This window comes from Dasypus novemcinctus, chromosome 26, assembly GCF_030445035.2.
Source record: "Dasypus novemcinctus isolate mDasNov1 chromosome 26, mDasNov1.1.hap2, whole genome shotgun sequence".
Lineage (NCBI taxonomy): Eukaryota > Metazoa > Chordata > Mammalia > Cingulata > Dasypodidae > Dasypus > Dasypus novemcinctus.
Window position 1 is genome coordinate 51,406,009 of NC_080698.1, and position 24,255 is coordinate 51,430,263.

The 24,255-nt window shown below is 59.4% G+C and overlaps 1 protein-coding gene across 14 annotated transcripts in view; it reads right to left on the reverse strand.

Annotated features, from left to right (window-relative positions):
• Positions 1-2,794: 2,794 nt before the first annotated feature.
• The window catches only part of LOC105745078 (uncharacterized), a 35,727-nt gene continuing 14,266 nt past the window's right edge, over positions 2,795-24,255 (reverse strand). The window contains exons 1-7 of one of the 14 annotated variants that reach the window (XR_011647561.1): positions 18,128-18,691; positions 16,271-16,554; positions 13,854-13,947; positions 12,448-12,597; positions 4,809-5,201; positions 4,253-4,389; positions 2,795-3,780 (exon numbers count right to left, since the gene is read on the reverse strand). Coding sequence is in view for 6 of the 14 variants with exons in the window: in XM_071212232.1 (XP_071068333.1) it covers positions 6,633-7,691 (1,059 nt within the window). In the remaining 8 variants the exon portion in view is untranslated. The other 13 variants (XR_009183680.1, XR_001117939.3, XR_009183675.2 and 10 more) reach the window with 13 other exon arrangements.

Below are 24,255 nucleotides of genomic sequence, written 5' to 3' on the forward strand. Positions count from 1 at the left end.
TGTGTGTCTCTCTCCCCCTCTCCGCCCCACCCCTCCTTGTCCCTCTTCCCTGCCCTGCTTTCCACGCTGTCTCTCTGTGTAGCTGTGTCTCTGGGTGTCTCTCTCCCCGTCTGCTCCCTCTCTTCCCCCCCCCCCACCCCTCTCTCCCTCCTTCTCTCACCCCTCCCTTCCCTCCTTCCTTCCCGTCTCAGGCTCATCTTGCCGTCCTGCAGCTCCCCCCACTGAGCCTCGGGGATAATGCTGCCCGTGGTGGCTGCTGAGCCCACATGGGACGGATGTGGGCACGGGGACATCACAGCCCTGCCCAGCCTGAGAACCGGCCTCGGGAGCCCCCAGGGCCGCGGGCGTGGGGGCCAGGCCAGGGGCTGAGTGTCCTCAAGCAGGCCAAGGTGGGAGAGCTGTGTGGCCGTGGGCACAGCAGTCACCCTCTCTGAGTGTCTGTGTCCTCATCTGGAGAAGGGGGCCAGTCATAGCAAACCTCCCCGTGGGGGGTGTGGGACCCGGGGAGGAGGGGAAGCAGCGGGCGCGGTGCCACCCACACCCGCCCGTGGCCAGCCCCGCTTCCTGTCCCCCTGTGGTGAGGAGCGGTCCATCCTGGTGGTAGGCGGGGGGTCGGGGGCTCACAAGACTGGGACCCCGCCTCCTGCCCTGGGCCCCGTGGCAGCCGGCAGCCCCTGTCCACCAAGAGCTGAGTCCTTCGTCCATCACGTTCCTACGTGGTTTCATGCCGTCCTCACGGCCAGCTCGCAGGGCTTGGGGTCGTCAAACCCGTTTCACAGATGGGGAAACCATCACGGAGGGGAACTAGCAAGGGGAGGATTCGAACCCAGCTCCGTGTCTAGACCCTGGGCTCTCTCCCCTCTGCTCCCCGGCAGGGCGGGCCGTGGGTGGCAGCCTCCCTGCAGGCCTCACAGGCAGAGGAGGTGCAGGTAACTATTGGCCAGATGAACGAATGAACAAAGGAATGAATTCATGTCTTCACTGGTCTTACTGAAACGGGATGGGGCGTCTTCCCAGGAGAGATTTTAAAGAGAAGCAGAGAGAGATGAACGGTTCCCAGGGAGATGGGGCTGGGGACAGGGGTGAGGGGGGACCGGCGGTAACTGAATCAACTAACCCAGATTAACCCAGCACCTGCTAACCCTGACTCAAGGGGCGATTCGGGCCTTTTCATGTGTAGTCCAAGGCTCCTGATTACATCAAGGACAAGCTCTCAGTCTGGGCCCACTGCGTCCCTAACGCCTCCTTAAAACCTGCTATTATCTGTTTTTAATAGAGAGATGCCTCACGCTCAGTGCTATTGACATCAGCATTCTAGAATTTACGTACACCCCTCGTTTTCTTCATATCTGAAGTTACTTTCTGGTTTTGGCAATGGTACCGGTTTTCCATGTATGGCCATGATGGAAAGTTTCCTTGATAAATGCACTTATTAAAATTTTCTTTAAAGTGCGTTAATTTAAAGAGAAATATGAAGTCAGACAACAGTCGGGTGGCCCTAGAACGACTGAGGCTTGGGAAGGGACCTGCTCCGACGCCAGGACGCGGTGCTTCGAGCAGGGGCGGCCTTTGCCGGGGCCCGGGGTCCATCTGGGCTGCCCCGGAGAAGGCTCCCGCCCGCCCCGCCGAGCCCCCCCGCCCGCCCTCGGCTCTGGCTGTCCAGGGCAGAGCTGCGAGGAGGAAATGTTTTTCTTCTTCAATTGGAAAAAATAACAGTGAGGCCGGGACCGCGCTGGGAGAGGGGCGCCTGCCCTCTCGGCCCCCGGCCCCGGCCTCGGAGGACGCTTTCCCTGCAGGAAGCGCTGTGACACGCTGACCCCTCCGAGCTCCGCCTTGGCGACGACGGGAAGATGCTGGAAACAGAACCCTCTGGGACCGTTCAGCACCCGCGGCCCTGGGCCTAGACGGCGGCCGGAGCGGTCAGCTGTGGCTTACCAGGGGCCCCCAGAGCCCCCTCGCGTTTCCTCCTGGGAGCAGCCCTCAGGGGCTGTATCGGCCCCCCTGAGAGCTGGGGCGCGGGCCCTTCACTGCGCAGCCCACCGGCACCCAGCCCTGCCCTGCGCCGCCGTGCCCCCCGCCCCTCTGCTTTGGGGTCTAGAGATCTGAGCGCCAGGTCTGGTTCCAGCCCCAGCCACCGCCTGTGGGCCGGGGGCATCGCCTGTCTCTGCGCCCTAGTTTTCTCATCTGGAAAGGGGAGTATGGGCCACCTGGCGGGGCTGCCGTGGACGGCACCTGGCCATTCAGCCCCAAACGGGAGCGACGTGCCGAGCCGTGCCGCCACGTGGGGGACTTGGGGACATCCTGCTGGGTGAGGCCAGACACGAGGGACAGTGCCGCGTGATCTCACCGGGAGGAAATTCACGGAGACGGACGGACTGGAGGTTATCAGTGGGGGGGTGGGGGGTGGGGAGAGCTTGCTCAGTGGGTCCAGTTTCTGTCTGGGGTGATGGGAAAGTTCTGGAAACAGAGAGTGGTGATGGTTGTACAGCACTGTGGGTGTAATCAGTGCCACTGAATTGTACACTTATAAAGAGTTAAAATGGCAAATTTTAGGTTATATACGTATGTCACCATAACAAAAAGAAATTAATTAAAAATAACTTTTAAAAAGCCCACGCAAGTGCCCGACATGCTGCTAGCCACCGCGCGGGGATCCCGCCCCCAGGGCCCCTGAGCGGCCGTGATGCGGGCTTCTCCAGTTGCTCATTTGTCCCCTGAACCAGTCAGTGTTCTCCAGAGAAACTGACCAATAGGGTATATGTGGATGTGGATGGATAGACAATGGACAAATTGATTGATTGACTAATTGACTTTAAGGAATTGGCTGATGAGATTGTGGGGCTGGCAAGCCTGAAATCCGCAGGAGTGGGCGCTGCAGTCTCACCACCGACACCTCGAGGGAAGGCCGGCGGGGGACACTCAAGGGGAGCTGGTGTCCCCTTGAGGCAGAGCTACTGCTTCTTCCTTTGACGTCCCGCTCTCAGCTCCCGGGGCTTTCGGCTGATGGGATGGCGTCCACGCACGGTTGAGGCGATCTCCTTTCCTTAAAGCCCACTGACGGTCAATGTCAGCGTCTACGGAACACCTTCACGGCAGCATCCAGGCCAGTGGTGGTCTGGACAGCCGGACACCATAGCCACCTTGACACACCCTCTCCCAGCCCAGAGCCCAAGTATTGTTCTCGGAGGCGCTGCCATTGTCAGGCCCTTTAGGGCTTTGAAGCTTGAGCTCCCATCGTTTATTAACCCCCCAAAAGGTCCTGCAAGGCCCATGGGATTATTCCTTCCCCTTTTCCATACATAGGAATATTGAGACTCAGAGAGGGCCTAAAGACCAACCCAAGGCCACACAGCAAACTGCTGACCCGAGGTGAATCCTGCCACCTCTCTTGCCTCCTCCACCCTTGAGCACCTGTCACTGCTGCCACCTCCCACTCGTGCAGGCCAGGAGGGGTGGAGTGACCCTCCAGCAAAGACACTCACAGCGCCCAGCAGGGCTTAAATGACAGCGATGGGCGCGGCCGGCACGCGCGCTCCATCAGTGTGTCCGCACCGGGCCCCTCGCCGCAGGTGCCATGGGAAGCTCGAGATGGGGCTTGCCCCCCTTCAGAATTCGTGCTCCCCTCCCCCCGGCCCAGAACCCTTGGTTGTCCCCTCTTCTGCCTCGCCGGCTGCTGGTCCCCGGGGCAAGGGCACTGCAGCCGTCCAGGTCCGGTTCTGGGGCTCAGGCCTGGGGGCGGGGAGCTCCCTCGGTCGGTCACTTCTCTCCGTCTTCGTGTCCCTGTGGGGCCGGAGGAAATGGCTCTCATTCCTGCGCGCCAGAGGCGCCCCCTCCGGCTCGGGCCGCGTCCTTGCCCCCGCGCGCCCACCCCGGGCGCCGGGCCCGCGAGCCCCCCGCGCCGCCCCTTTGTGCTCTGTGAGGGGGATAATAGGCGGCATTCTCAGACGCCCCCGTCATGGGTCTGGGGCGCTGAAAGGACCCCGGGCAGCTCCACACTGAGCCTTCTGTCCCGCAGCAGCCGTGGAGGGGCAGGGCTGCTCGGGGCCCCCCCCACATTCCCCAGCCACTGCCACGCCGGGCGGCGGCCGCTCGGCAGGCTCCCGCGCCAGCGGAAGGCGTCCCAGATGCCTGGAGCTGCAAGCTGGCGGGGACTGATAGAGCCGAGGGGCCCGGAGCTCGTGTCGGCTGAGCGCCTACTGTGTGCGAGAGCTTTCCCACCTGATCCTCATAAAAAACCATCCATGATGCGTACCCATTTGATGGATGAGTCAACTGAGGCTCAGAGAGTGAGGCTGGGCAACGGTGCTGGGTTCACACCCAGGGCACCTGGTCACGTCCATCTTGGCGGATGCCGGACACCTACTGTCCGCCCTGCGGACACAGCAGGGACTACGCCAGGACAGCAGAAGGGGGCAGGGGTTACAGAGGGAGCCGTCAGCTAGCCAGGCTCGGGACAGGCAAGGCTTCTCAGAAGGGGGGGGCCCCAAGCTCTACAATCTTCCTCAAGTGCCCACGAGGCCCTGGGCTCTCACAGAGCGCCAGCCCTCTTCAGGAGGCCGGGGGGGCCGTGAGACCCGTTACAGAGGCGGGAGACCGAGACCCAGAGGGGACGCAGCTTGGCCGGGGCCACCGCGCTGCAGGGGGCAGAGCTGTGCTTTCCACCCAGGTCTGGCTGCTCCCTCTGCTCCAGGGGTGGGTCCCAGTGAGGGGGAAGGCGGGGCCCGGGCCCTGGTTCAAGTCCTAGCCTTTCCGCTTCCTGTGTGACCCGCAGCGTGTCCCTTCACCCCGCTGGGCCTCAGTTTCCTCACCTGTGAGATGGGTAGGAGAGTCCCTGCCCTCTCCAGGCTGTGAGGATAAACAGAGAATCCCTGAGGAACAGTCAGCCAGCACCTGGCCTGTGGCAAAAGCTCCGTCAGCGGCGTGGATGACTAGATTCCCCTGGGGGGTGGCGGCTGTGGCTCGGGCGGCTGTGCTGCCACGCGGGCGGTCGCTGGTTCAGATCCCGGGGCCTCCTAAAGGAGACAGCAGGCTGACGCAACAGGCAGGCACGGCAAGCCGACACAACAAGATGATACAAGAAGAGCCGTGGGGGAGGAAAACCAGAATGAGAGACACAGCAGCAGGGAGTGGACGGACGTGGCTCAAGTGACCAGGCGCCTCCCTCCCACAGCAGAGGTCCTGGGTTCGGATCCTGGTGCCTCCTAAAGAAACAAGGTAGATGAACAGACACAGCAAGTGAAAAACAACAAGGGGGTGCGGAGAAATAAATCTTAAGAAGCCAGTCATACGGGGGGAGGTGTGGCTGTCCCCGCATCCCGCCAGTTCTGGCTCAGAAAGGCCTGCCCCTCCCCGTGCTGGGCCTCTGGAGTCTGGCCCGGGGAGGTGCCCCTCAGGCCTTTCACCTCGTGGCAGCAGTGACAACGACAATAACAACTGACAATGCTTCTGTGGGGTATGCCCCGTTCTGAGCACCGTGCAGACGCTAATTTATTTAAACCTTACAGCAATCCTACAAGGAAGGTGCCATTATCATACTTATGTACAGAAGGAGAAACCGAGGCACCAGGAGGTGCCAGGCCTTGCCCGAGATCACCGGCTGGTGTGTGCCGGAGCCTGGATTCCTCGTTCTCCACGGGCCCCTGCCCCGCTGCCCAGCCTCCACGCCAGCAGGCCCGGGGCTCTCCACCCGGCACAGACACCCCAGTTCAGCGCGTACAGCCCTCTCAGGCGCCCCCACCTAAGGGTCATTGGGCCCCTTTATGCTTCCACAGCTTTTCCCACCTGCGATGCTCACAGGTCCCCTGGGAGGTCTGGGTGGGAATGAAGGCATCCCAGCAGCCTCAGGGCTGCCGAGGGACCAGGCAGGTATGGGCTGGAATCCAGGTGAGCCTCTTTTCCCACCAGGCCTCTCTCCCTTCCAGCTGGTCCCCAAACCCTGCCGCTTACTGATGCCAAACCAGCCGGGGCGGGCGAGACGCTCATCGCCTGAAAGCACTGGTGGGGGAAAGAGCTACCCTGCAGGGGAGCGAGTGCTCCGTCACTGGAGGTGTGCAAGCAGGAGGCCTTAAAGTGGGAAGCCCTGCCCGAAGCCCGGCCTCAAATTCAGCCAACTGGGAGGCTTCAGCTGAGCACTTGCTACGTGCTCACGGCTCGCGATGACTGGGGTGGTGCTCACAGGTCTAGGACAGGGCAACTGAGGCACTCTCTCGCCACCGGGCACCCGCAGGCGTGGGGGAGGCCGGCCTGGACGAGCAGGCCCCGGGGTGGCTTGGGCTGAGCGGCCGCTGGCCTCCAGGAGCCCCTCGAGAATGCAGCGTCCAGAAAGGAGTTTTCCCCTGCGTCCTCGGTGAGCCTGCGCGCATCCCTCCGGACTGCCCAAAGGTCACCTCCTCTGGAAAGCCCTCCTAGGGAGCCCCTAGCTCCCCCAAAGCTCGGCCAAGTGTCCTCCCCGAGCCCCAGCCGCCTCCATCCAGCTGCCCCTCACGGTTTGAGGGGTGCGTCTCCCCCCGGGGGGGCCCACGACCGGCCTTACCTGGGACACGTCGCCACGAGTCAAGGTGGGGCTGGGCGAGTGGCCCTCACCTGCCCGGGCCGCGCCTGGGGGCGGTCTCGGCCAAAGCTGTCCCTGCTCCTCAGCCCGCCCCGTGGCCACGCTGGCCGGCCACCTTCCTGGCCCAGGCCGCGCCAGGCTGCCCTGCCTCCTCCGCCGGGGGGCCCTCCGTGCTGCGCTGCCCCTGAGCCGCTGGGGGGTCCTGAGGGTCTCGGCCCTCGGCGCCCCCCACCCTGGTGCTGAGTCCTCCCTCCCTTTCTTTGTCCCTCCGGTCCTTCAACACCACTGACTGAGCACCTACTGTGTGCCAGGTGCCGGGAACCTTCCAGAGAACCCCGGCTTCCCCCTCAGCCCCGCCTCGCAGGAGGACAGACGGCGATCGAGCCACGCAGTTGCCGCCCCTCAAAGGGTGGGGCAGGTGTTCTGGAACAGCGTCCACAGCGGGCCTGAGGCCCAGGCTGGGGGGCAGGGAGGGCTTCCTGGAGGAAGAGGCACGAGGCGCTAAGGAGGTGAAGGGAGAGCCTTCCAGGCAGCAGAACAAGGGCGAAGCTGGAGGGGCGCAGTGGCCTCGCGCCCGGGCGGAACAGCAAGAGGCCGCGGGGGGAACGGAGAAGGCAGGCGGGGGCTCTGGGGTGGAGGGGTGGGCAGGGCCGGACCGCACAGGGCCCCACGGCCAAGCGGAGGCTTCTGGTCTTTCTGCTGAGAGCACAGGGAGGCCCCAGAAGGTTTTAAGAGGGAGACTGGCAGGATCACAGAGGACCGCAGGGAGACCAGGGCGGCGGCTCCTGCAGGCACCCGGGCGGGCGGTGACGGAGGCAGGATGGGCACGGCGGGCATGGAGGGGGCCCGGCTCTAGGAGGCGCACTCGCCGGCATGTGGGCGCTTGGGTGCTGGGGGCTGAGGATGCAGAGGATGCTGGGATGTGGGAGGTGAGGCTGTGGGGGGTGCTGGAGGTGGGGAGTGAGGATGGGGGGGACAGTGGAGGTGGGGGAGAGACTGGGGGGGGTGCTGGAGGTGGGGAAGAGACTGTGGGGGGGTGCCGGAGGTGGGGGAGAGGATGGGGGGATAAGGATGTGGGGGACAGTGGATGTGGGGGAGAGGATGGGGGGACGCTGGATGTGGGGGAGAGGATGGGGGGCATGGGGTGGGGCGCTCCTGGGTCTCCGGCTTTGCCAACCTGGGGGTGCCTCTTTCGGAGTCAGGGAGCAGTTGGTGGGGAATCCAGAGCGTGTCTGGGAGCTGTTAAGTCGGGGGGTATCAAGCCTCAGGCCTCCCCTCGCTCACAGGCCCCCCTGCAGCCTGCCACACAGATTGCCTCCCCAGTTTGCACCTCTCCCAGCAGGGGCTCTGAGTGGTGGGGGACCTGGGGGGCGTAGCCGGGGGGGGGGGGGCAGGCCAGAGCCTGATGGCCTAGCCCAGTGCCCAAGGGAGTGGCACGAGGGGCCCTGTGCCCGCCCCGGCCGCCAGCCTCTCGGGCTTGCTTGGAGCCTGCCTCGGGAGCCGCCCAGGCGTACGTGTGCACGCGGGCGTGGGGCAGGCCTGAGCACGCGTGTGAGCCGGGGTGCCACTGTGTGTCGGTGGGCACGCTGGGGTCATGTGACCACGTGCACCCCATGCAAGGGCTGGGGACCTGGGCCCTTCAGGGCCATCAAGACTTCCTCTGCTGAGGCCACTGGCCCATGGTCTTTATGGTCCAACTGTAAGAGCCAGACCTCTGCTTGGCAGGGCTCAGCCTGCCCGAGGCGGCCCCGCCTCTGATCCTTGGTCAAATCCCTGACTTTGGAGGGTCCAGCCCCTGACCCTGAATGGGCCAGCCTCTCACCCTGGCCTTGGATGGCCCAGCCTCTGGCCTTGGGCGTTCCTGCCCTTAGCTTGGGGCAGCCCAGCCCGTGAGCCTGGGGTCCCCGCTGAGGAACTAGGAGCCTGGGTTTAGGGACTTTCGGGTGACACCGTTACTCACCCTACTCAGAAGCAGCCTCCGCTGACCACAGCCTGGCGTCTCAGGATGAGCCATCCTTCCTTCGCCTGCACTTCCTCCCAGACAGACCCAGGGCCGCGTCCGTCCGAGTCCCCAGTGCCCGTTCCCCGATCAGCGCACCCAGTAGGTCCCACCACGACCCCGAATTCCCCTCCCTCCCTTCTGCCTTCTCGCCCTGGTTCGCCCTTTTCCAAGGCTCAGATCTGCCCTGCTCTTTCCTGGAAGCCTGCCCTGCCTTCCTCCCTGGACTTCCACAGTGCCCTGTGCTGCCATTTTACAGGTGAGGCAGGGAGAGGTTAATTGGCTTGTCCCGAAATCACAGAGAGAGGGAGTGGCATGGCCTTGAACGACTCCGCAGGCTGCCGGAGTCTGGCCTTGATGCGTAGCCACTGCCGCCCCCTCACCGGGCCCCACAGAGATGAAGTGGGGGGTCCCGGGCAGGGCGGGGGGGGAGGGACCTGGGTGGGAGCAGCTTCCGTGCTGCGAGCTGGCCTGGGTGGGCCAGTGGGGACCAGCCTGGCCTGCCCCTTCATTCCCTCATTCCCCAGCAAGCACTTATTGAGCGCCTACTGTCAGCCGGGTGTGCTTGGCGAACAGCCAGGGGGTCCCTGGAGCAGGGGGAGCGGGGCGGAGGGCGGGGGAAGGGGTCTGAGGGTGACGGGGTCAGTCTGTGCGGGGCCTGGTGGACCGCAGAGGGGGGCCGGCCCGCTGGCTGCTGGAGGAGATGCGGGGGCCCAGAGGGTGGACAGGGAGGCCGGGAGACGGTACGGCTGCCCTCCGCTCAGGCGAGGCTGGCCCTGGGGGGCAGCTGTGGGGAGGGGGGGCAGGGTCGTCGAGGTGCAGGCCCTCGGGGCTCATCGTCAGCCAAGGCGAGCCAGTGTTCCCCCTTCCCCTGCCCCGGGCCTCGTCTCCCTGGAGCTGTTTCTTCTCTCCCAGGGGCCCCTGAGCCTCTTAGGGGCTGAGGGGCGGTGTTAGCACCCGGACCAAGAGCTCAGACCCCCCTGCCCTGAACTGAAGCCATCTCCTCTACGGCCGCGGCCCCTGGTGCCCCCAATTTGCTGCCCACTCAGCTGCACCCCTACCCCCTCCCCAACCAAATGTCACCTCCTAAACAACTGCCCACGGCCCCTCGCCGTCTGCGTCTCCTCCAGCTGAAGACTACTGCACCCATCTGAGCCCCGTTTCCCGCCCCCTGCTGTCCTCGCTTCCTCTCCCCGAACCGTGACCCCACCCGGCAGCCACAGGGATATCTGCAACCGGCAAATGTGTTCACATGTTTTTTTCTCACCAAAGCTCTCGGGATAAACCCTCGTCTCTCCATCCTTGTCCCCACGCCGCCACGTGGTCTGGCCTGCCCTGCACACACCCTGGCCTCCCTGCGGTCACTCAGACACTCCTGCCCGTCCTGCCACCGGCCCCTGCCCCTACTGCCCCCTCCGCCTGCGACGCCCTCCTCCCGCCTCTTGCCCACCCACCCTCCTCCTCAGCGGTCCTGCATGGAGGGAGTCCTTCCCCTGCTGCCCTCTGCTAGCTGCACGTTATCTGGGTGACCGTTTGGTCAGTGCCTGTAGATGCCCCAAGGGTGGGGCTCACGTCTGCCCTGCTCGCCGCTGCACCCCAGGGCCAGACCCTCCAAGCAGGTGCTCTGTGACCGTCCGGGCATTTGGGTGCCGCGACAGGAGAAAGGCACGGGCCTCTGACGGGGATGCACAGCCCTGGCCTGGGACAGCTGGAGGACAGGTCTGGGGCCGTTCGCTGGGGACGGAGCTGAGGAGGCCGGCTTGGGGCCGCTGCCCCCACATCAGGGGCAGCTATTTTCAACTCCTGGAAACAGGAAGTGAGTCACTGCCTGAGAAGGCCGGACGGACACTCGGCACCTCGGGCGCGACTGATGCCGCCTTGGTGGAAGGATCTTGCCTCCGCCCAGGGAAGCAGGAAGCAGACCGAAGGAAGAGGACGGGAGGGGGCCTTCTGTCCCCTGCAAAACAGGCGGCCCCCGGGGCCCTCCGGAAGCTGATGAGGTCAGCCCAGATGCAGCCATCCCGGCCCATTGTCTAGCCGCACCTGAGGCCGGCCCGGCCGCGCAGAGTGGCCACGCGCCCAAGCCCGGCGACCCAATGGGTGCCTCCGGAGCCCCGTCCCGCCTGCTGCTCATGTACTCCCCACCCGCGTGGGTCTCATGAGCTCCATTTCACAGATGAGGAAACAGAGGGTCCAAGAGGGGCAGGGGCTTGTGAAGCCACAGAGGCAGTGAGGAGGAGCTCCAGGATGGGACTCCAGGTCTGTGTGACTCTGGGGGTCTCTCTGGCTTCCAAGCTTCAAGGGGAATGGGGGATTTGGGGGGACTCCAGCACTGCCCCAGGGGCAGCCACTCTTTTCATGGTGGCCTGGAAACTGGGAAGCACGGCTGGGGTCCTGCCTGGGTGGGCTAGGGACACAGACCCATGACCTCTTCTCCAGGCCCCCTGCCCCCAGTTCCCACCCCAGGCTTAGGTTCTAGTCTTGGTGCAGCTGAAAACGGGCAGGCGAGTGCCTCCACCTTGGGCCTTGATTTCCCCCATCTGCACTCAAGAGCGTGGCTGGCCAGGCTGGGCCGAGGCCGGGAGCGTGGGGCAGAGAGCACGGCTGGGGCTGGGGCCACCTGGGCAGGGGGCTCAGAGCTGCCTCTGGGGGCATGGGTGGTGGGAGGGCATCTGCTTTGGGGACCCCCCACCCTGGGCAGGGCGTGGCACAGGCCTAGTTGTGGGTGGCCCTGCCAGGAGGACCCCGTGGGCCCTTCCCTTCCTCGTTTGGCCCAGGTCACCCCTGCCTCCTCCATTCTCACTTCCCCTCTGAAGGGCCCACGGGCAGAGCTGGGCACCGCTGCCCCGAGGGTGCAGGGGCTGCCCGGCCTGAGGTCTAGCCCGGCACCCGGGGTTGGACGGGCTGTTCAGCTACAGGCGGCTACCCGAGGCCTGCCACCTTGGGCGGGCACGGCCGGGTCACAGTGTCCCCGAGAGGCACAGCCAGGCAGCGCGAACCCACGGGCGCCTTGTCAGCTTGTGACCTCTGGTGGGAGCTTTCAAAGGGTTTCTGAAGTTTTTCTTTGTGTTCGAATCTTCCAAGTTTTCCTCAAAGGATGTGTACTATTTGGGTTAAAAAGTAATTATGGGGAAGCGGACCTGGCCCAAAGGATAGGGCATCCGCCTACCACATGGGAGGTCCACAGTTCAAACCCCGGGCCTCCTTGACCCGTGTGGAGCTGGCCCATGCGCAGTGCTGATGCGCGCAAGGAGTGCCCTGCCACGCAGGGGTGTCCCCGCGTAGGGGAGCCCCATGCGCAAGGAGTGCGCCCCTCAAGGGGGGCAGCCCTGCATGAAAAAAGCTCAGCCTGCCCAGGAGTGGCACTGCATGCACGGAGAGCTGACGCAGCCAAAGAGACACAGATTCCCGGTGCCGTGGACAAAGAAGAACACACAGCGAACGGACACAGAGAGCAGACAATGGGGGTGGGGGGAGAGGGGAGAGAAATACATAAAAAATAAATCTTAAAAAAAAAAAAGTAATTATGGTACATGGTCCTGCTTCTAAAGTGACAACTATTATTGCCTGAAAAATAAGCAAACATGGGGGAAAGCCACGGCGGGGTCGTGGGTTCTGATGGCTTTTACAGGGAGCTGGAGGTCAAGGGGCAGCTGGTGCCAGCAGCAAGGGTGGGGACACAGACTGGGGATGCGCCCCGGCCGCTCGTGGACACCGCCAGGGGGAGGGGGGCACTCAGACTGCGTCAACCTCGCCCAGGACCTGTCGCCACCCGCAGCGCTGAGGACAGGACACCGTCCCCTCTTGCAGGTGGGAGGAACAGATTCACCCGTCGGGGTCACCCACCCTGCCTGCCGGCGCTGCGGGCCCCGGCCCTCTGCCACATCTCGCATCGCACCTTGCAGCGCTGGCCTCAGTCCCACGGGGCCACGTCGAGGGGCATCGTCAGCGGAACGGCCGCTCTGCCACTTCCAAGCTGCGTCGCTTTTGGCATGTCCCTGCTCTGCTCTGTGCCTCAGTTTCCTCATCAGCGTCGTGGGGGCAGGAGCTTGGGGTAGAGGCAGGTCCACCTGAGCCACGCCTGCCGCTGGAGGGACCTCGGGCTTGGCACCCAGCACCCGCGTGGGGGCGGGCGGCCTGGGGCACGCTCGTGACCGGCTCACTGGCCAGCAGCGGGCATGGGCGGTATCCGGGTGCCCCCTCTCCCTCCACGCCCCTTCCTGCTCCCGGGACCTCAGGGCCATCCGAGGCGCTCGGGCACTGGGAGCCTCTTAGGACGGCCACCCCCGCCCCCCGCCGGGCGCAGCGCAGGCAGCCCGGGCCCCCGCACCCCCATGCTGGTCCCGAGACTGGGGAGGGACGGAGAGGTCAAGTGAGGAGCCTCGGGAAAGGCTCTTAAGCGCCGCAGCCCCGCCTGATTTACGGCAGGATTGCGTTCCCCCAGCCCATAATTCACTTCCCATTTGCGTGACCCTTGGCCCCCCGCTCCGAGGATGCTGGGAGGAGGGGGGGAGGGTCGTGATATTTTTAGCACCAGTAGCTGAGGGGTGGGGTGGGATTTATGGGGCGGGGACTCAGCTTGCTCCAGGGTGCCTGCGCCCCTCCCAGCCAAGCGACCCCAGCACCTGGGCCGGCGCGGACCCCGGCTCCCGGCCCGGCGGAGCGGGCTAAGCACCCACAGAAAGCGCCGGGTCCAGCCAGGCCAGTTCCGCCAGGTGGCGCTGTGACACCCAGCCGAAGGAAACAGGCCCAGAGAGGCCGACTCACCTGCCCAAGGTCACAGAGCCGGGGCCGCCAGAGTCGAGCATTTGGGCGCTGTCCCATCCACCCACTCCGTGCCAAGGCTTCCCAAACCAACCCCCCGGCCCTCCGTCTGACTTTCCCTTCTATTTTCTCCCGAACTGCCCCAGATGGAGACCCCTGACAGGATGGTGAGGCTCGCGGAGCAGGGACGGGGCCCCCCTTTCCGTGTGCAATTCAGCGGGTGTCCACTGAAAGCCATCCTCCGCTGGCACAGAGTCGCATGCCCAGGGACAGGCCATGAAGTCAAAGGACCAGCATGAGAGGGAGGGAGGTGCTAATGCCAATTCAGCCTTAGTGGGGAGCGGCCAGGGAGGGCTTCCTGGAAGAGGCGATGCCTGATCTCAAGGAGCCACAGGAGCTGCCATCTCAGGCGGGCGAGGGTCAAGAAGGAGGGAGCAGCATATGCGAACACTCGGAGGCCGGAAAGAACACACCCCACTGCATTTCCTACTGCTGGCCCGCTTAGAGGACCCCCTCACCTCCCAAACCCCCCTCACTGACCTCATCTGCCCACGCCTTTCCTCTCCTGGCAGCTCCTCCAAAGACCGGAAGAAGAGGTGGGAATCCAATCCCACAGCTCTCGGATGAGGAGACCCTGCTCAGAAGGAAAAAAAAATACAACATTAATTCCATTGTCTCTGCTCCCAGATCCTGCCTGAAAAACAAAAACAAAATCAGACCCCAGCTGGGGAGGCTTCATCCTCAGAGCTTTCCAGTAGGGGGACTGAGAGGTAGGCGCCGCTCAGACCCCTGTGCGCGGAGCTGATACCTCGGCGCACCCACCACACAGCTCGAGGACTGGCGCCGCGGCGGAGGCTGCAGGCATGGGTGAGACCCTCGGCTGACAGTGACTGAGTGCTGTGTGCCCCTCATTTCACTTAATCCTCAGACAGCCCAAGAAGGCAGGTCCCACTAGCATCAGTCCCTTTTGCAGACTTGGAACAGAGGGGCCGTGCCACGTGGCCTCGCTCCCGCAGCAGAGCTGGGATTTGAACTCGGGTCTTTCTGACCTGGGGCCCGCAAGCCACCATTCATAGGGCTCTTGGAGGAATGAGGAGGAAACCACGCCCAAGCGGAGGTCACTTCTGGCATTTCCAGCTATCTCTACCCACACTTCCGAGGACGGGGAGCTCACTCCTCAGTCAGCCGTTTTCACATATTTCACATTGTTAGAAATTTCCACTGCACCCCACCCTGACCATTCCAGGCCCAGCCGGGCCCCCAGCCCAGCCTGACCAGGAGCCCAGGAGGCTCTGGAGAGATGGGGACGGCACTGGAGGTGCAGCCTCATCAGAAACTTTGGCCCCCATGACCTCAGGAAACTTGCCCAGAAAGAGCTTCCCAGCCCCGGGTCAAGTTTGGGATGGAGGCTTTTGGGGGCCCTGGGAGCTAAGCCTGCACCCCCTGAAGCCAGCCAGGCTCCCGAGGCCTGGGGCCGCCCCTCCGCGCCCTCTGGCCTTTCCTCCAGCCGGCTAACCCCCCTGCTGCTGGGACCCGACACAAGCTGCGTCTGAGATGAATGTCCACCTGCGGGGTGATGCGAGGGGCTGCCGCAGCCAGCGCTGCACCTCAGCTTCCCCTGGGAGCCCCTGAAACCGGTTGTTGGCTTGAAATGAACCTGAAGATGGGGAAGAGGAAAGGGGCGCCCTCGCAGCTACAGCTCCTGGCGGGAAGCCCGTGGGGCAGCTCCCGGGCCCTCGAGGGCCTTGTGGGCCTGTGCTAGGGCGGGGGCCTCCCCGGTGCCTGCCCGGCACTTGGCATTCCCACCGCGGGCCTCGCGGGGGCATAACCGAGCCCATTTCACACAGGGAAACTGCAGCCCAAGACGCCCCCGGGCAGGCCAAGCCGCCCCCCGTGGAGCAGCCTGGGTGTCTCCTCCTTCCCATTTCCCTCCACGGTTGACCTCAGTGGCCCTGGTCCGGCTTTTCCCAGCGCTGAGGCCGGAAGTGCAGGTCCCGAGTGTTTGTTCAGGCCAGGCTGGGGCTCCTGGCTGGCGAGGAGGAAATGGCCGCAAGATGTTTGTCCAAGTGGGGGTGAGGCTCGGCCGCCAGGAGGAGAGCGAAAGAGCCAGGAGGAGCAGGAGGCGCGAGTCAGCCCGGCCCCGCCTGGGTGCCCGCCGCTGCAGCAGGCTGCACACAGCAGGCACTGGGTGGGCAAGGGCGGTGGGGAGAGGCTGGCACCCCCTCAGCCAGGCGCTCAGACGCCAACCCCCGTCACCCCCACTCCTCTCCGCCCTCCCCGGCAATCCTGCAGGAAACCTGCCAGCTCCACCTCCCAAAGCCCTGATGGCCCATCCCACACTCCGCCAGGCCCAGCTACCAGCCTTGTGCCTGGACTGGTGCAGTAGCTTCCTCCCTGGTCTCCCCGATGCCACCCTCACTCCGGGTGCCCAGGGCACCCTACCAAGGTGAAAGTCAAAGCCTCCTCCCTCCTCTGCTCAACGCCCTCCCTCAGACCCCTGTGACCACCCCCGCCCCTGCTCTGGTGGCTCCCACCTTGGCTCTCTGCTCCAACAACACTGGCTCCTGGCTGTTCCTTGTGGCGCTAAGCCAGCCTTTGCCGTGGCTCTTCCCTCACGCCCTTTCCCCCGGTGGCCCCAGGGCTGCCTCCTGATCACTCCAGTGGCTACTCAAATGTCACCCTTCAGAGAGGCCCTCCCTGACCAAGTGTTCTCCAGCCTTGCCCATCTGCCCCGCCAGACCGCAGGCTTCGCGGGAGCACGGGCTGTGCCCCTGTGCCAGAGCAGCGCTCCACACACAGGAAGTGCACAAGGAAGATCTTCACAGGCAGGCCCCTCCCGGCACCCTCCCCTCATCTCCTGAAGCTTAGGGCCACAGGGGGCCTCAGAGGCAGAGCCAGGCCTCCAGGCACCCGGTGGGTTCAGGTGACGGCACCTGCTAGTCGAGCCGCAAGCCTACCTGCCCGCCAGGTGTGCAGGCTGCTGCCTCCCAGGCCCTCAGCTTCCACATAGAGCATCTGAGTCCCTCCAGCGTCTCTGGATGATTCTGGATAGCAGAGTGGGGAGTACCCAACTGAAGCCCAGCCCCATCACCTGGACTTGGGGACACTGTGCCAGGCTCTTCTTCCCCTCTGGGCCTGGTGGCTGGGAAAGGCCTGCGCATAAGAAGGTCCACGTCCTCTCAGGCTTGGGTGCTGGTGGGACGGGTGTCTGTCCTCCCCGGCAACAGCACATGGACTGGTTCTGGGCCACAAAAATGGGGAGCAGAGTGAGGAAAGGGTGGGAATCTGTTGGGACTTCCTGAGGGTGGGGTGCTCTGGACTTGGTTCATTGGTTTCTTCTGAGACAACTCCATGCCCACCTGAAGGCCTGAAATAACAGACACACCACGTGCTGGTGAGGATGTGGCGCCACTGGAACCCTCGCGCCCTGCTGGTGGGCATGCGAAGTGGTGCGGCCACTCGGGAAAACTGTTTGGTAGTTTCTTAACTCATATAACCCAGCAAACCCACTTGGAGGTATTTACCCAAGAGATATGGAAACATACGTCCACACAAAAGTAGTAAACTAATGTCCATAGCAGCGTCATTCATAATAGGCCAAAGGAGAAACAATGCAAATGTCCCTCAGCTGGAGCTGAGATAAAACAGATGGGATGCCTCCAGGCGATGGAATACTACGCAGCCATAAAAAGGGGCAGACTGTTGATACACCCAAAAACACAGATGTATCTCCCAGCCAGATTCAAAAGACTACATAAATTATTCCATTGGTACAAAATTCTGGAAAAGACAAAATTGCAGGGACAAAAACCAGGTTGGTGGTCGTCAAGTGCTGGGATTGGAGGCAGGGGTTGACTGGGAAGGGGCATCAGAGAACTTTCTGGGTATCTTCTGTGTTTTGTTCTGAGAATTAGGGACAAGGTAAAAACGTGTAAAAATTCATCAAACTTCACATTTAAGATTTCCCCGTTTCCCTCTACGTAAATTTTACCTCAGTTTTTAAAATGTTTAAAGTAACTGCTTCCTGTGCGGGTCTGCACCGGCTCTGACGCAGGCGGTGCGGAGGGCAGAGCTGCGGGAGGGGCCGCGGCCCGGGGCTTCCCGGGGGAGGGGCCCCGGCGCTCCGCCCAGTGGCTGGGGACCACCGTGCTCCCCTCCGGGCGCACCGCGTGCCGCGGCCCCACGTGCCCGCCGGGCTCCCCTCCTCCGGGGCCGCTCCCGCACCTCCCTCCTGGCCCGAGAAAGGCCGGAAGCGGGGCCGGGACGGGGGAGGGGAACGCGGGAGGGAGGAGCGGAGCCATTGTTCCCACGTCCGCTCCAGCGCCGCCCCCACCCCTTGTCCCCAAGGCCCAGAGTGGGGACATTCCCGCCCGCCTGAGCCCCCCGGACCAACTCACAAGCGACCCGCAGGGCCGCGGAGGGAAGGGGCTGGGGAAGGAGGGAGGAGCGCCTGCAGCCTGCCAGCCTGGGTGCGAGGCCCGAGCCCGGCTTCCCGCGCTGCGAAGCCTAAACGGCGCCAGTGCGCACGCCCCCGCGCCCTGCGCCTCGCGGGGTGGTGACTGTCCCCTCCCCCGGGGCGCGGCTCCTACACTCCTTTTTCCGGCTGTTATACAGCCAGCTGCCCCCAGAGGGCAGTTCCGCGATTAGATGCCACCCCCACCCCCCACCCCTGTGGACCTTGAGCCTCGAACTTCAGGGGGCGGGGGACTGGACACCCTGTCGCAGATGGTCGTCGAGGGGCAAAGTTGGGCGGGGTGGGGAGTGGGGGGTGGAACCAGGACGAGCTGGGGGGTGAGGGGTGGGTAGGGACAAACCTTCCTGTCCTTGCCAAGCGCTCACTCTGTGCCAGGCTCCGTGCCAGGCATTGGGGACACAGCGGGAAACCAGGCGGACGAGGCCCTGCGCGCACGAGCTCTCGCTGCAGGGGGAAGGCAGGTGGCCAGCAGGCAGGTGCGCGGCGAATGAGCCACTGCCCACAGGGGGCTGCCGGAGAGGCCGGAGGGGCTCGGTCACGTGGCTAGGGTGGCCAGGGAGGCCCTGTGGGGAGGGATAGGTTGGCAGAAGCCGAGCCTCAGATCCAAGGAGATCTGGGGAAGTCAGGAAGACTTTGGTGCTAGTCACGCGACGTCTCTTCCCCTCTCTGGGCCTCAGTTTCCATATTTGTAAACAGGATCGGCGTTGGCGGCTCTGAAATTCTGATTTCCACTTTGGATGCACGAGAAATGCACCTGCAGCGTATCACGGAGACAGACGGTCCTCGGCAGGAACAGAAATCCAGCCGCAGAGGCAGGGTGGCCGCGGGCGGGAGGCGCTCCCCGGCGGGTGGCCCCGAGCAGCGCCCACGCCCGACCCTCGGACGCCGGGAGTCCGCGGCGGGAGGCGGAGTTTTCCTGTCCCGGCCGCGGAGGGTGCGCTACCCCGAGCAGACACCAAGTGGCGGCAGAGACCACGTTGCGCCTTTTAAAAAAAAATAGTTTCAAAGTTACGGAAAAGTCGGGAGAATGGTACAGAAGACTCCCGGGTCCCCTTCATAACCCAGGTTCACCAAGGCGAACGTTTGCGCTCTCTCCCTATCACCCCTCCACCAGGGGACAGTAAGTTGCACACCTAATGCCCCTTGAACTCCAGGTAGCCCCTGCGCGTGTATTTCCCGAGAACAAGGACTTTTTATAACACAACCAGTGTGTGTTTAACCGTGATACGAGACTACGTATTATGTAATCTGCAAACTTTACTCAAATATTTCCGACGTCCCAGCAGTGTCTTTTGCAGCATCCTTCCACCTTCCTGCACAAAGCCAGGGTCCACTCCCACACCACCCATTGCGTTTGCTTGTTCATCTTTATTTTAATCTCAATTTTTTCAGTAGACCATCCTGAGCTGAACTAATTTAGAAAAGATGGGTGTAGAGCAGGGGTTCTTAACCTTTTCTCTTCCATGGACCCCTTTGCCAGTCAGGTGAAAGCCATGGACCCCTTACTAAGTCCACACTGCACTGTGTGTTATTTAGTAAATGTATCACACCTGCACCAACACATCTGCACAAGAACAACGTTCTGAATTTCAGCTCAAGCTCACGGACCCCTGGTTAAGAAGCCCTGGTGTAAAGGGTCCCAGCTTCACCCTTCTTCACACTCATGACCTTGGCAGCGGGTGCCAAATGCTCCCTGCAGAGAGGTGCCAGGATCTGGGTAGGGCACCCAGGAGGGGCCAGGGGGTGGGAGAATTCACTGGCTTCCTGCAGTCCCCGTGTTCTTTCATTCTTCCTGATCCTGGCCCATTTCCCCAGGCCCTTGGCCAGTGGGTCCCCAGGTCTTCAAGCTGGAGCTCCAAAGACTCCCCAAAGGGCAAGGACTCCCTAAGAATGGGCCTCCTGGTGCATTAGGGAAGAAAGGCAGACGCGCTCCTATGGCAGACAAAGGCCAGCTGGGAATCAGGCAGTGGATCTGGGAAGGAGAAGGGCTCTAGGAGCTCCAAAGGCGGGGAGATAAATCCTTTTGCCAGTCAAGTGTGAATGAATTGTCAACTAACAGAGATTAAAAATTATTTATTTATACTGCAAATGTGGTAAAATATTAAAATTGGTGGCTCTGGGAATTTAAGGGCATGGGGGCAGGTTGGAGTCCTCTGTATGAGATTTGTACTATTTTTACAACTGTCCGGTAGGTTAAAATTATTTCTAAATAAAATATTTGAAAAAAAATAATAACTTCTTTAATTTTTAAAAAATTTCTCACCCCTCCCCGCCCCCCGCCCTAGTTGTCTGTTCTCTGTGTCCGTTTTTGCTGTGTGCTCTTCTTTGTCCGCTTCTGTGTTGTCAGCGGCACGGGAATCTGTGTCTCTTTTTGTCGCGTCATCTTGTTGTGTCAGCTCTCCGTGTGGGCGGTGCCATTCTTACTTCTTTAATTTTTACTCTAAAAAGTTTTGGTGTGTATTTACATGCAAATTTATTTGAAATCTTTTGCTTCCAAGGCTAAAAATTTTTTTCTTAGAGAAGTTGTAGATTTACAGAAAAGCATGCACATAAAAGAGAGTTCCTATATGTCATCCTAGTATTTTTTTTTTAAGATTTATTTATTCATCCCCCCCCCCGTTGTTTGCTGTTTGCGCTGGCTGTCTGCTCTCTGTGTCTGCTCGTCTTCTTTAGGAGGCACCAGAAACTGAATCTGGCATATCCCATGTGGGAAAGAGGCATCCAGTAGCTTTAGGCACATCTACTCCCAGCCATTCTATTATCAACACCTGGCATTAGTGTGGCACATCTCTTACAATTCCTGAAAGAACATTTCTTATAATTTTATCATCAACTATAGTCCATTGTTTACAATAAGGTTGAGTGCAGTGTACAGTTCTATGTTTTTTCTTAATTTTTATTCTAGTAACATATATACAACCTAAAATTTCCCCATTTAACCACATTCGAATATATATTCATTGCTGCTAATTACATTCATAATGTTGTGCTACCATCACCACCGACCATTACCAAAACTTTATAATCAACCCATATAAGGAACTTTATACAATTTAAGGATCAACTCTCCTTTCCCTACCTCCATCCTGTCTTCTGGTAACCTTTTATTTTAGATTCTGACTCTGTGCATTTGCTCATTCTAATAATTTCATATCAGTGGTATCATACAATATTTACTCTTTTGTGTTCAGCTTATTTCACTCAACATGATGTTTTCAAGGTTCATCCACTTTGTTGCATGTATCAGAACTTCATTTCCTTTTATAGCTGAATAATATTCCACTGTATGTATATACCACCTTTTGCTTGCCTATTCATCTATTGATGGACACTTGGGTTGCTTCTATCTTTTGGTGATAGTGAATAATGCTGCTATGAACATCAGTGTGCAAATATCTGCTCTAGTCCCTGTTTTCAGTTCTTCTGGATATATACCCAGAAGTGGAATTGTGAAACATACGTTAATTCTATTTTTTAAAAAGATTTATTTATTTCTCTCTCCTCCCTCCTCCCCCACCCCAGTTTCTGTTCTCTGTGTCTATTTGCTTTGTCCACTTCTGTTGTTGTCCGCGGCACGGGAATCTGTGTCTCTTTTTGTTGCATCATCTTGTGTGTCAGCTCTCTGTGTGGGCGGTGCCATTCTTAGGCAGGCTGCACTTCCTTTCATGCTGGGCAGCTCTCCTTATGGGGCGCACTCCTTGCGAGTGGGGCTCCCCTACGTGGGGGACACCCCTGCATGGCAGGGCACTCCTTGCGCGCATCAGCACTGTGCATGGGCCAGCTGCACACGGGTCAAGGAGGCCCGAGGTTTGAACCACGGACCTCCCATGCGGTAGGCGGACGCCCTATCCACTTGGCCAAGTCCACTTCCCATATGTTAATTCTATACTTAACTTTCTGAGGAACTGCCAAACTGTCTTCCACAGCAGCTACACCATTTTACATTGCTACCAGCAATGAATGAGAGTTCCTATCTCTCTATATCCTCTCCAACACTTGCAATTTTCCATTTTTTTAATAGCAGCCATTCTATCAGGTATGAAATGGTATCTCATTGTGGTTTTGAGTTGCATTTCCCTGAGGGCTAATGTTGTTGAGCATATTTTCAGTGCTTTCTGACCATCTGTGTATTGTCTTTGGAGAGATGTCTCTTCAAATCTGTTGTCCATTTTTTAAATTGGGTTCTTTGTCATTTTATTAAGTTGAAGAATTTCTTTATATATTCTTGTAGCAGTTTGATAAGGTTATAAATTCCAGAAATAGATATTGGATTATGTTTGTAATCCGGTCCATGCTTGATTATGTTATGATTAGGGCTTTGATTGGGACATGTCATTAGGGCATGGCAAAGAACAGAGTTGAGGGTTTTCTGATGTTGGAGTTTTGATGTTGGAGTTTGATGCTGAAGTCTTAGGCTGGAGGCCCAGGAAGTAAGCTCACAGAGGAAAGAGAAGCAAGCCCCAGAAGAGAGGAACCCAGGAAGCCTGAACCCTCGCCGATATCGGCAGCCATCTTGCCCCAATACGTGAAAATAGACTTCAGTGAGGGAAGTAACTTATGCTTTATGGCCTGGTATCTGTAAGCTCCTACCCCAAGTAAACACCCTTTCCAAAAACCAGCCAATTTCTGATATTTTGCTTCAGCACCCCTTTGGCTGACAAATACAGAATTTGGTACAGAAGTGGGGTGCTGACTTTAACAACCACAATCCTTGGGGAATGTGCTCCACCCTCTCTGTAGCCTGGGGTGGCAAAACTGTCCCAGAACATTGGGTGGGAATATCCACCCTCTTCAACTGCTGGTGCAAACTCACTCTCTTTGTACACATGCGTGGGGTTCCTCCCTTGGCCCAAGGTGATGTCTTAATTCCAGATCTCAGCTTCCATGGTTTTCTCTTAAAGCTGTTTCTCCTTCAATCTCTCCTTTCCATGTCCCTTTTAGTCCAAGCGGACAGTGTTTTTGTTCATACAGCTCTCTCAAAAACCTTGTTGGTTTAGCATGAAGGAAGCAGGGGTCCAAGCCATCAGACAGTAAGACTTTCCACAAGTCTTTCCTAGAAAACTGTATCTTCAATCTTGATTTATCAGCTCCAAGTTTAGTTAAGTCCTCCAATGGGGCACTTTTATATGGGAGCTGGATTTCCAGAGGCTTTGAATTTTCAGATCAGTTTCTGTTTTCTTTGTGCCCAACAATTCAGTCCTCAGCGTATCTCGCTCGTCTAGCCTTTTGCTATAAGCTGCAAGCAGAAGCCAAGCCGCACTCTCCGAGTTTACTTCGGAAATTTCTTCAGCTAAGTGCTCAGGCTCACCATTTTCAAATTCTGCCTTCCATAAAACTCCAGGAGTTAATCTTGATAAGTTCTCTGCAACTTTAAAACACTGATCACCTTTCCCCCAGTTTCCAATAATAGTTTCATTATTTACTTCTATGGCATCATAAAAAATCTCTTTAGCATCCATATTGCTATCAACTGTCTCTTCAAAGTACTGTAGGTTTTTTCTTCCAAGCATCTCACAATTCCTCCAAAAAATACCACTTTCCCACTCCTCAGTACCAAATTCTGTATTAGTCAGCCAAAGTGTTGCTGATGCAAAATACCAGAAATTGGCTGGTTTTTAGAAAGGGTATTTATTTTACAGATACCAGGCCATAAAGCTTAAGTTACAATTCATTGCTCTGAGAGGGCTGAGCCTGCATGCAAAAGGTTAGGCATTGCACTGCACTAAGGGGGTTAAGATTCTAACCCAGAGATTGAGTAAGGTGTGCTAATCACCCCAACACTCTCTGAGGGTGAGCTCTGGCTTGGTTGACACCCAGATGCTTGATGAGGGTGGAACCAAGAAAATGGCCATTGGGCAAGCACGTGGAAAGGGTGGGTTCCCATAAGGCCACAAGGAGAAGAAACCATCATCTGAAGAATGACTCAGACTTTGAAATCAAATAGAGGAATGCCCTGCAGGTCTACTGAACTGCAGAGAAATTGTGACTCATGTTTCCCTCCCAATTTCTACTTATTGTAATGAGAATGTTTATCCTTTGTCCATTTGTGTACTGGAAGCAGATAAATTGTTTTGTAAGTTTCAGAAGTCTATAGCAGACAGGACTTTGCTCCAAGACAACCTGTATGTCTTTAAATTGATTGTGATATGATTTCGTATTTGCATTGTTAGTGATTTAAGGTTTTTTCAAATATTGTAATGTCTTTTTGGAATTCAGAGGGTGTAGTGTAGCAGTTTGATATGGTTATGAATTCCAAAAATAGATATTGGATTATGTTTGTAATCTGATCTTTACCTGGGACTGATTATGATTAGGGCTTTAATTGGGCCACATCATCAGGGCATTGGGTCCCTGTCCCTTGGTTGTTGGGAATTCACAGATAAAAGGCATGGCAAAGGACAGAGCTGTGGGTTTCTGATGTTGGAGTTTTGATGATGGAGTTTGATGCTGAAGTCTTAAGCTGGAGCC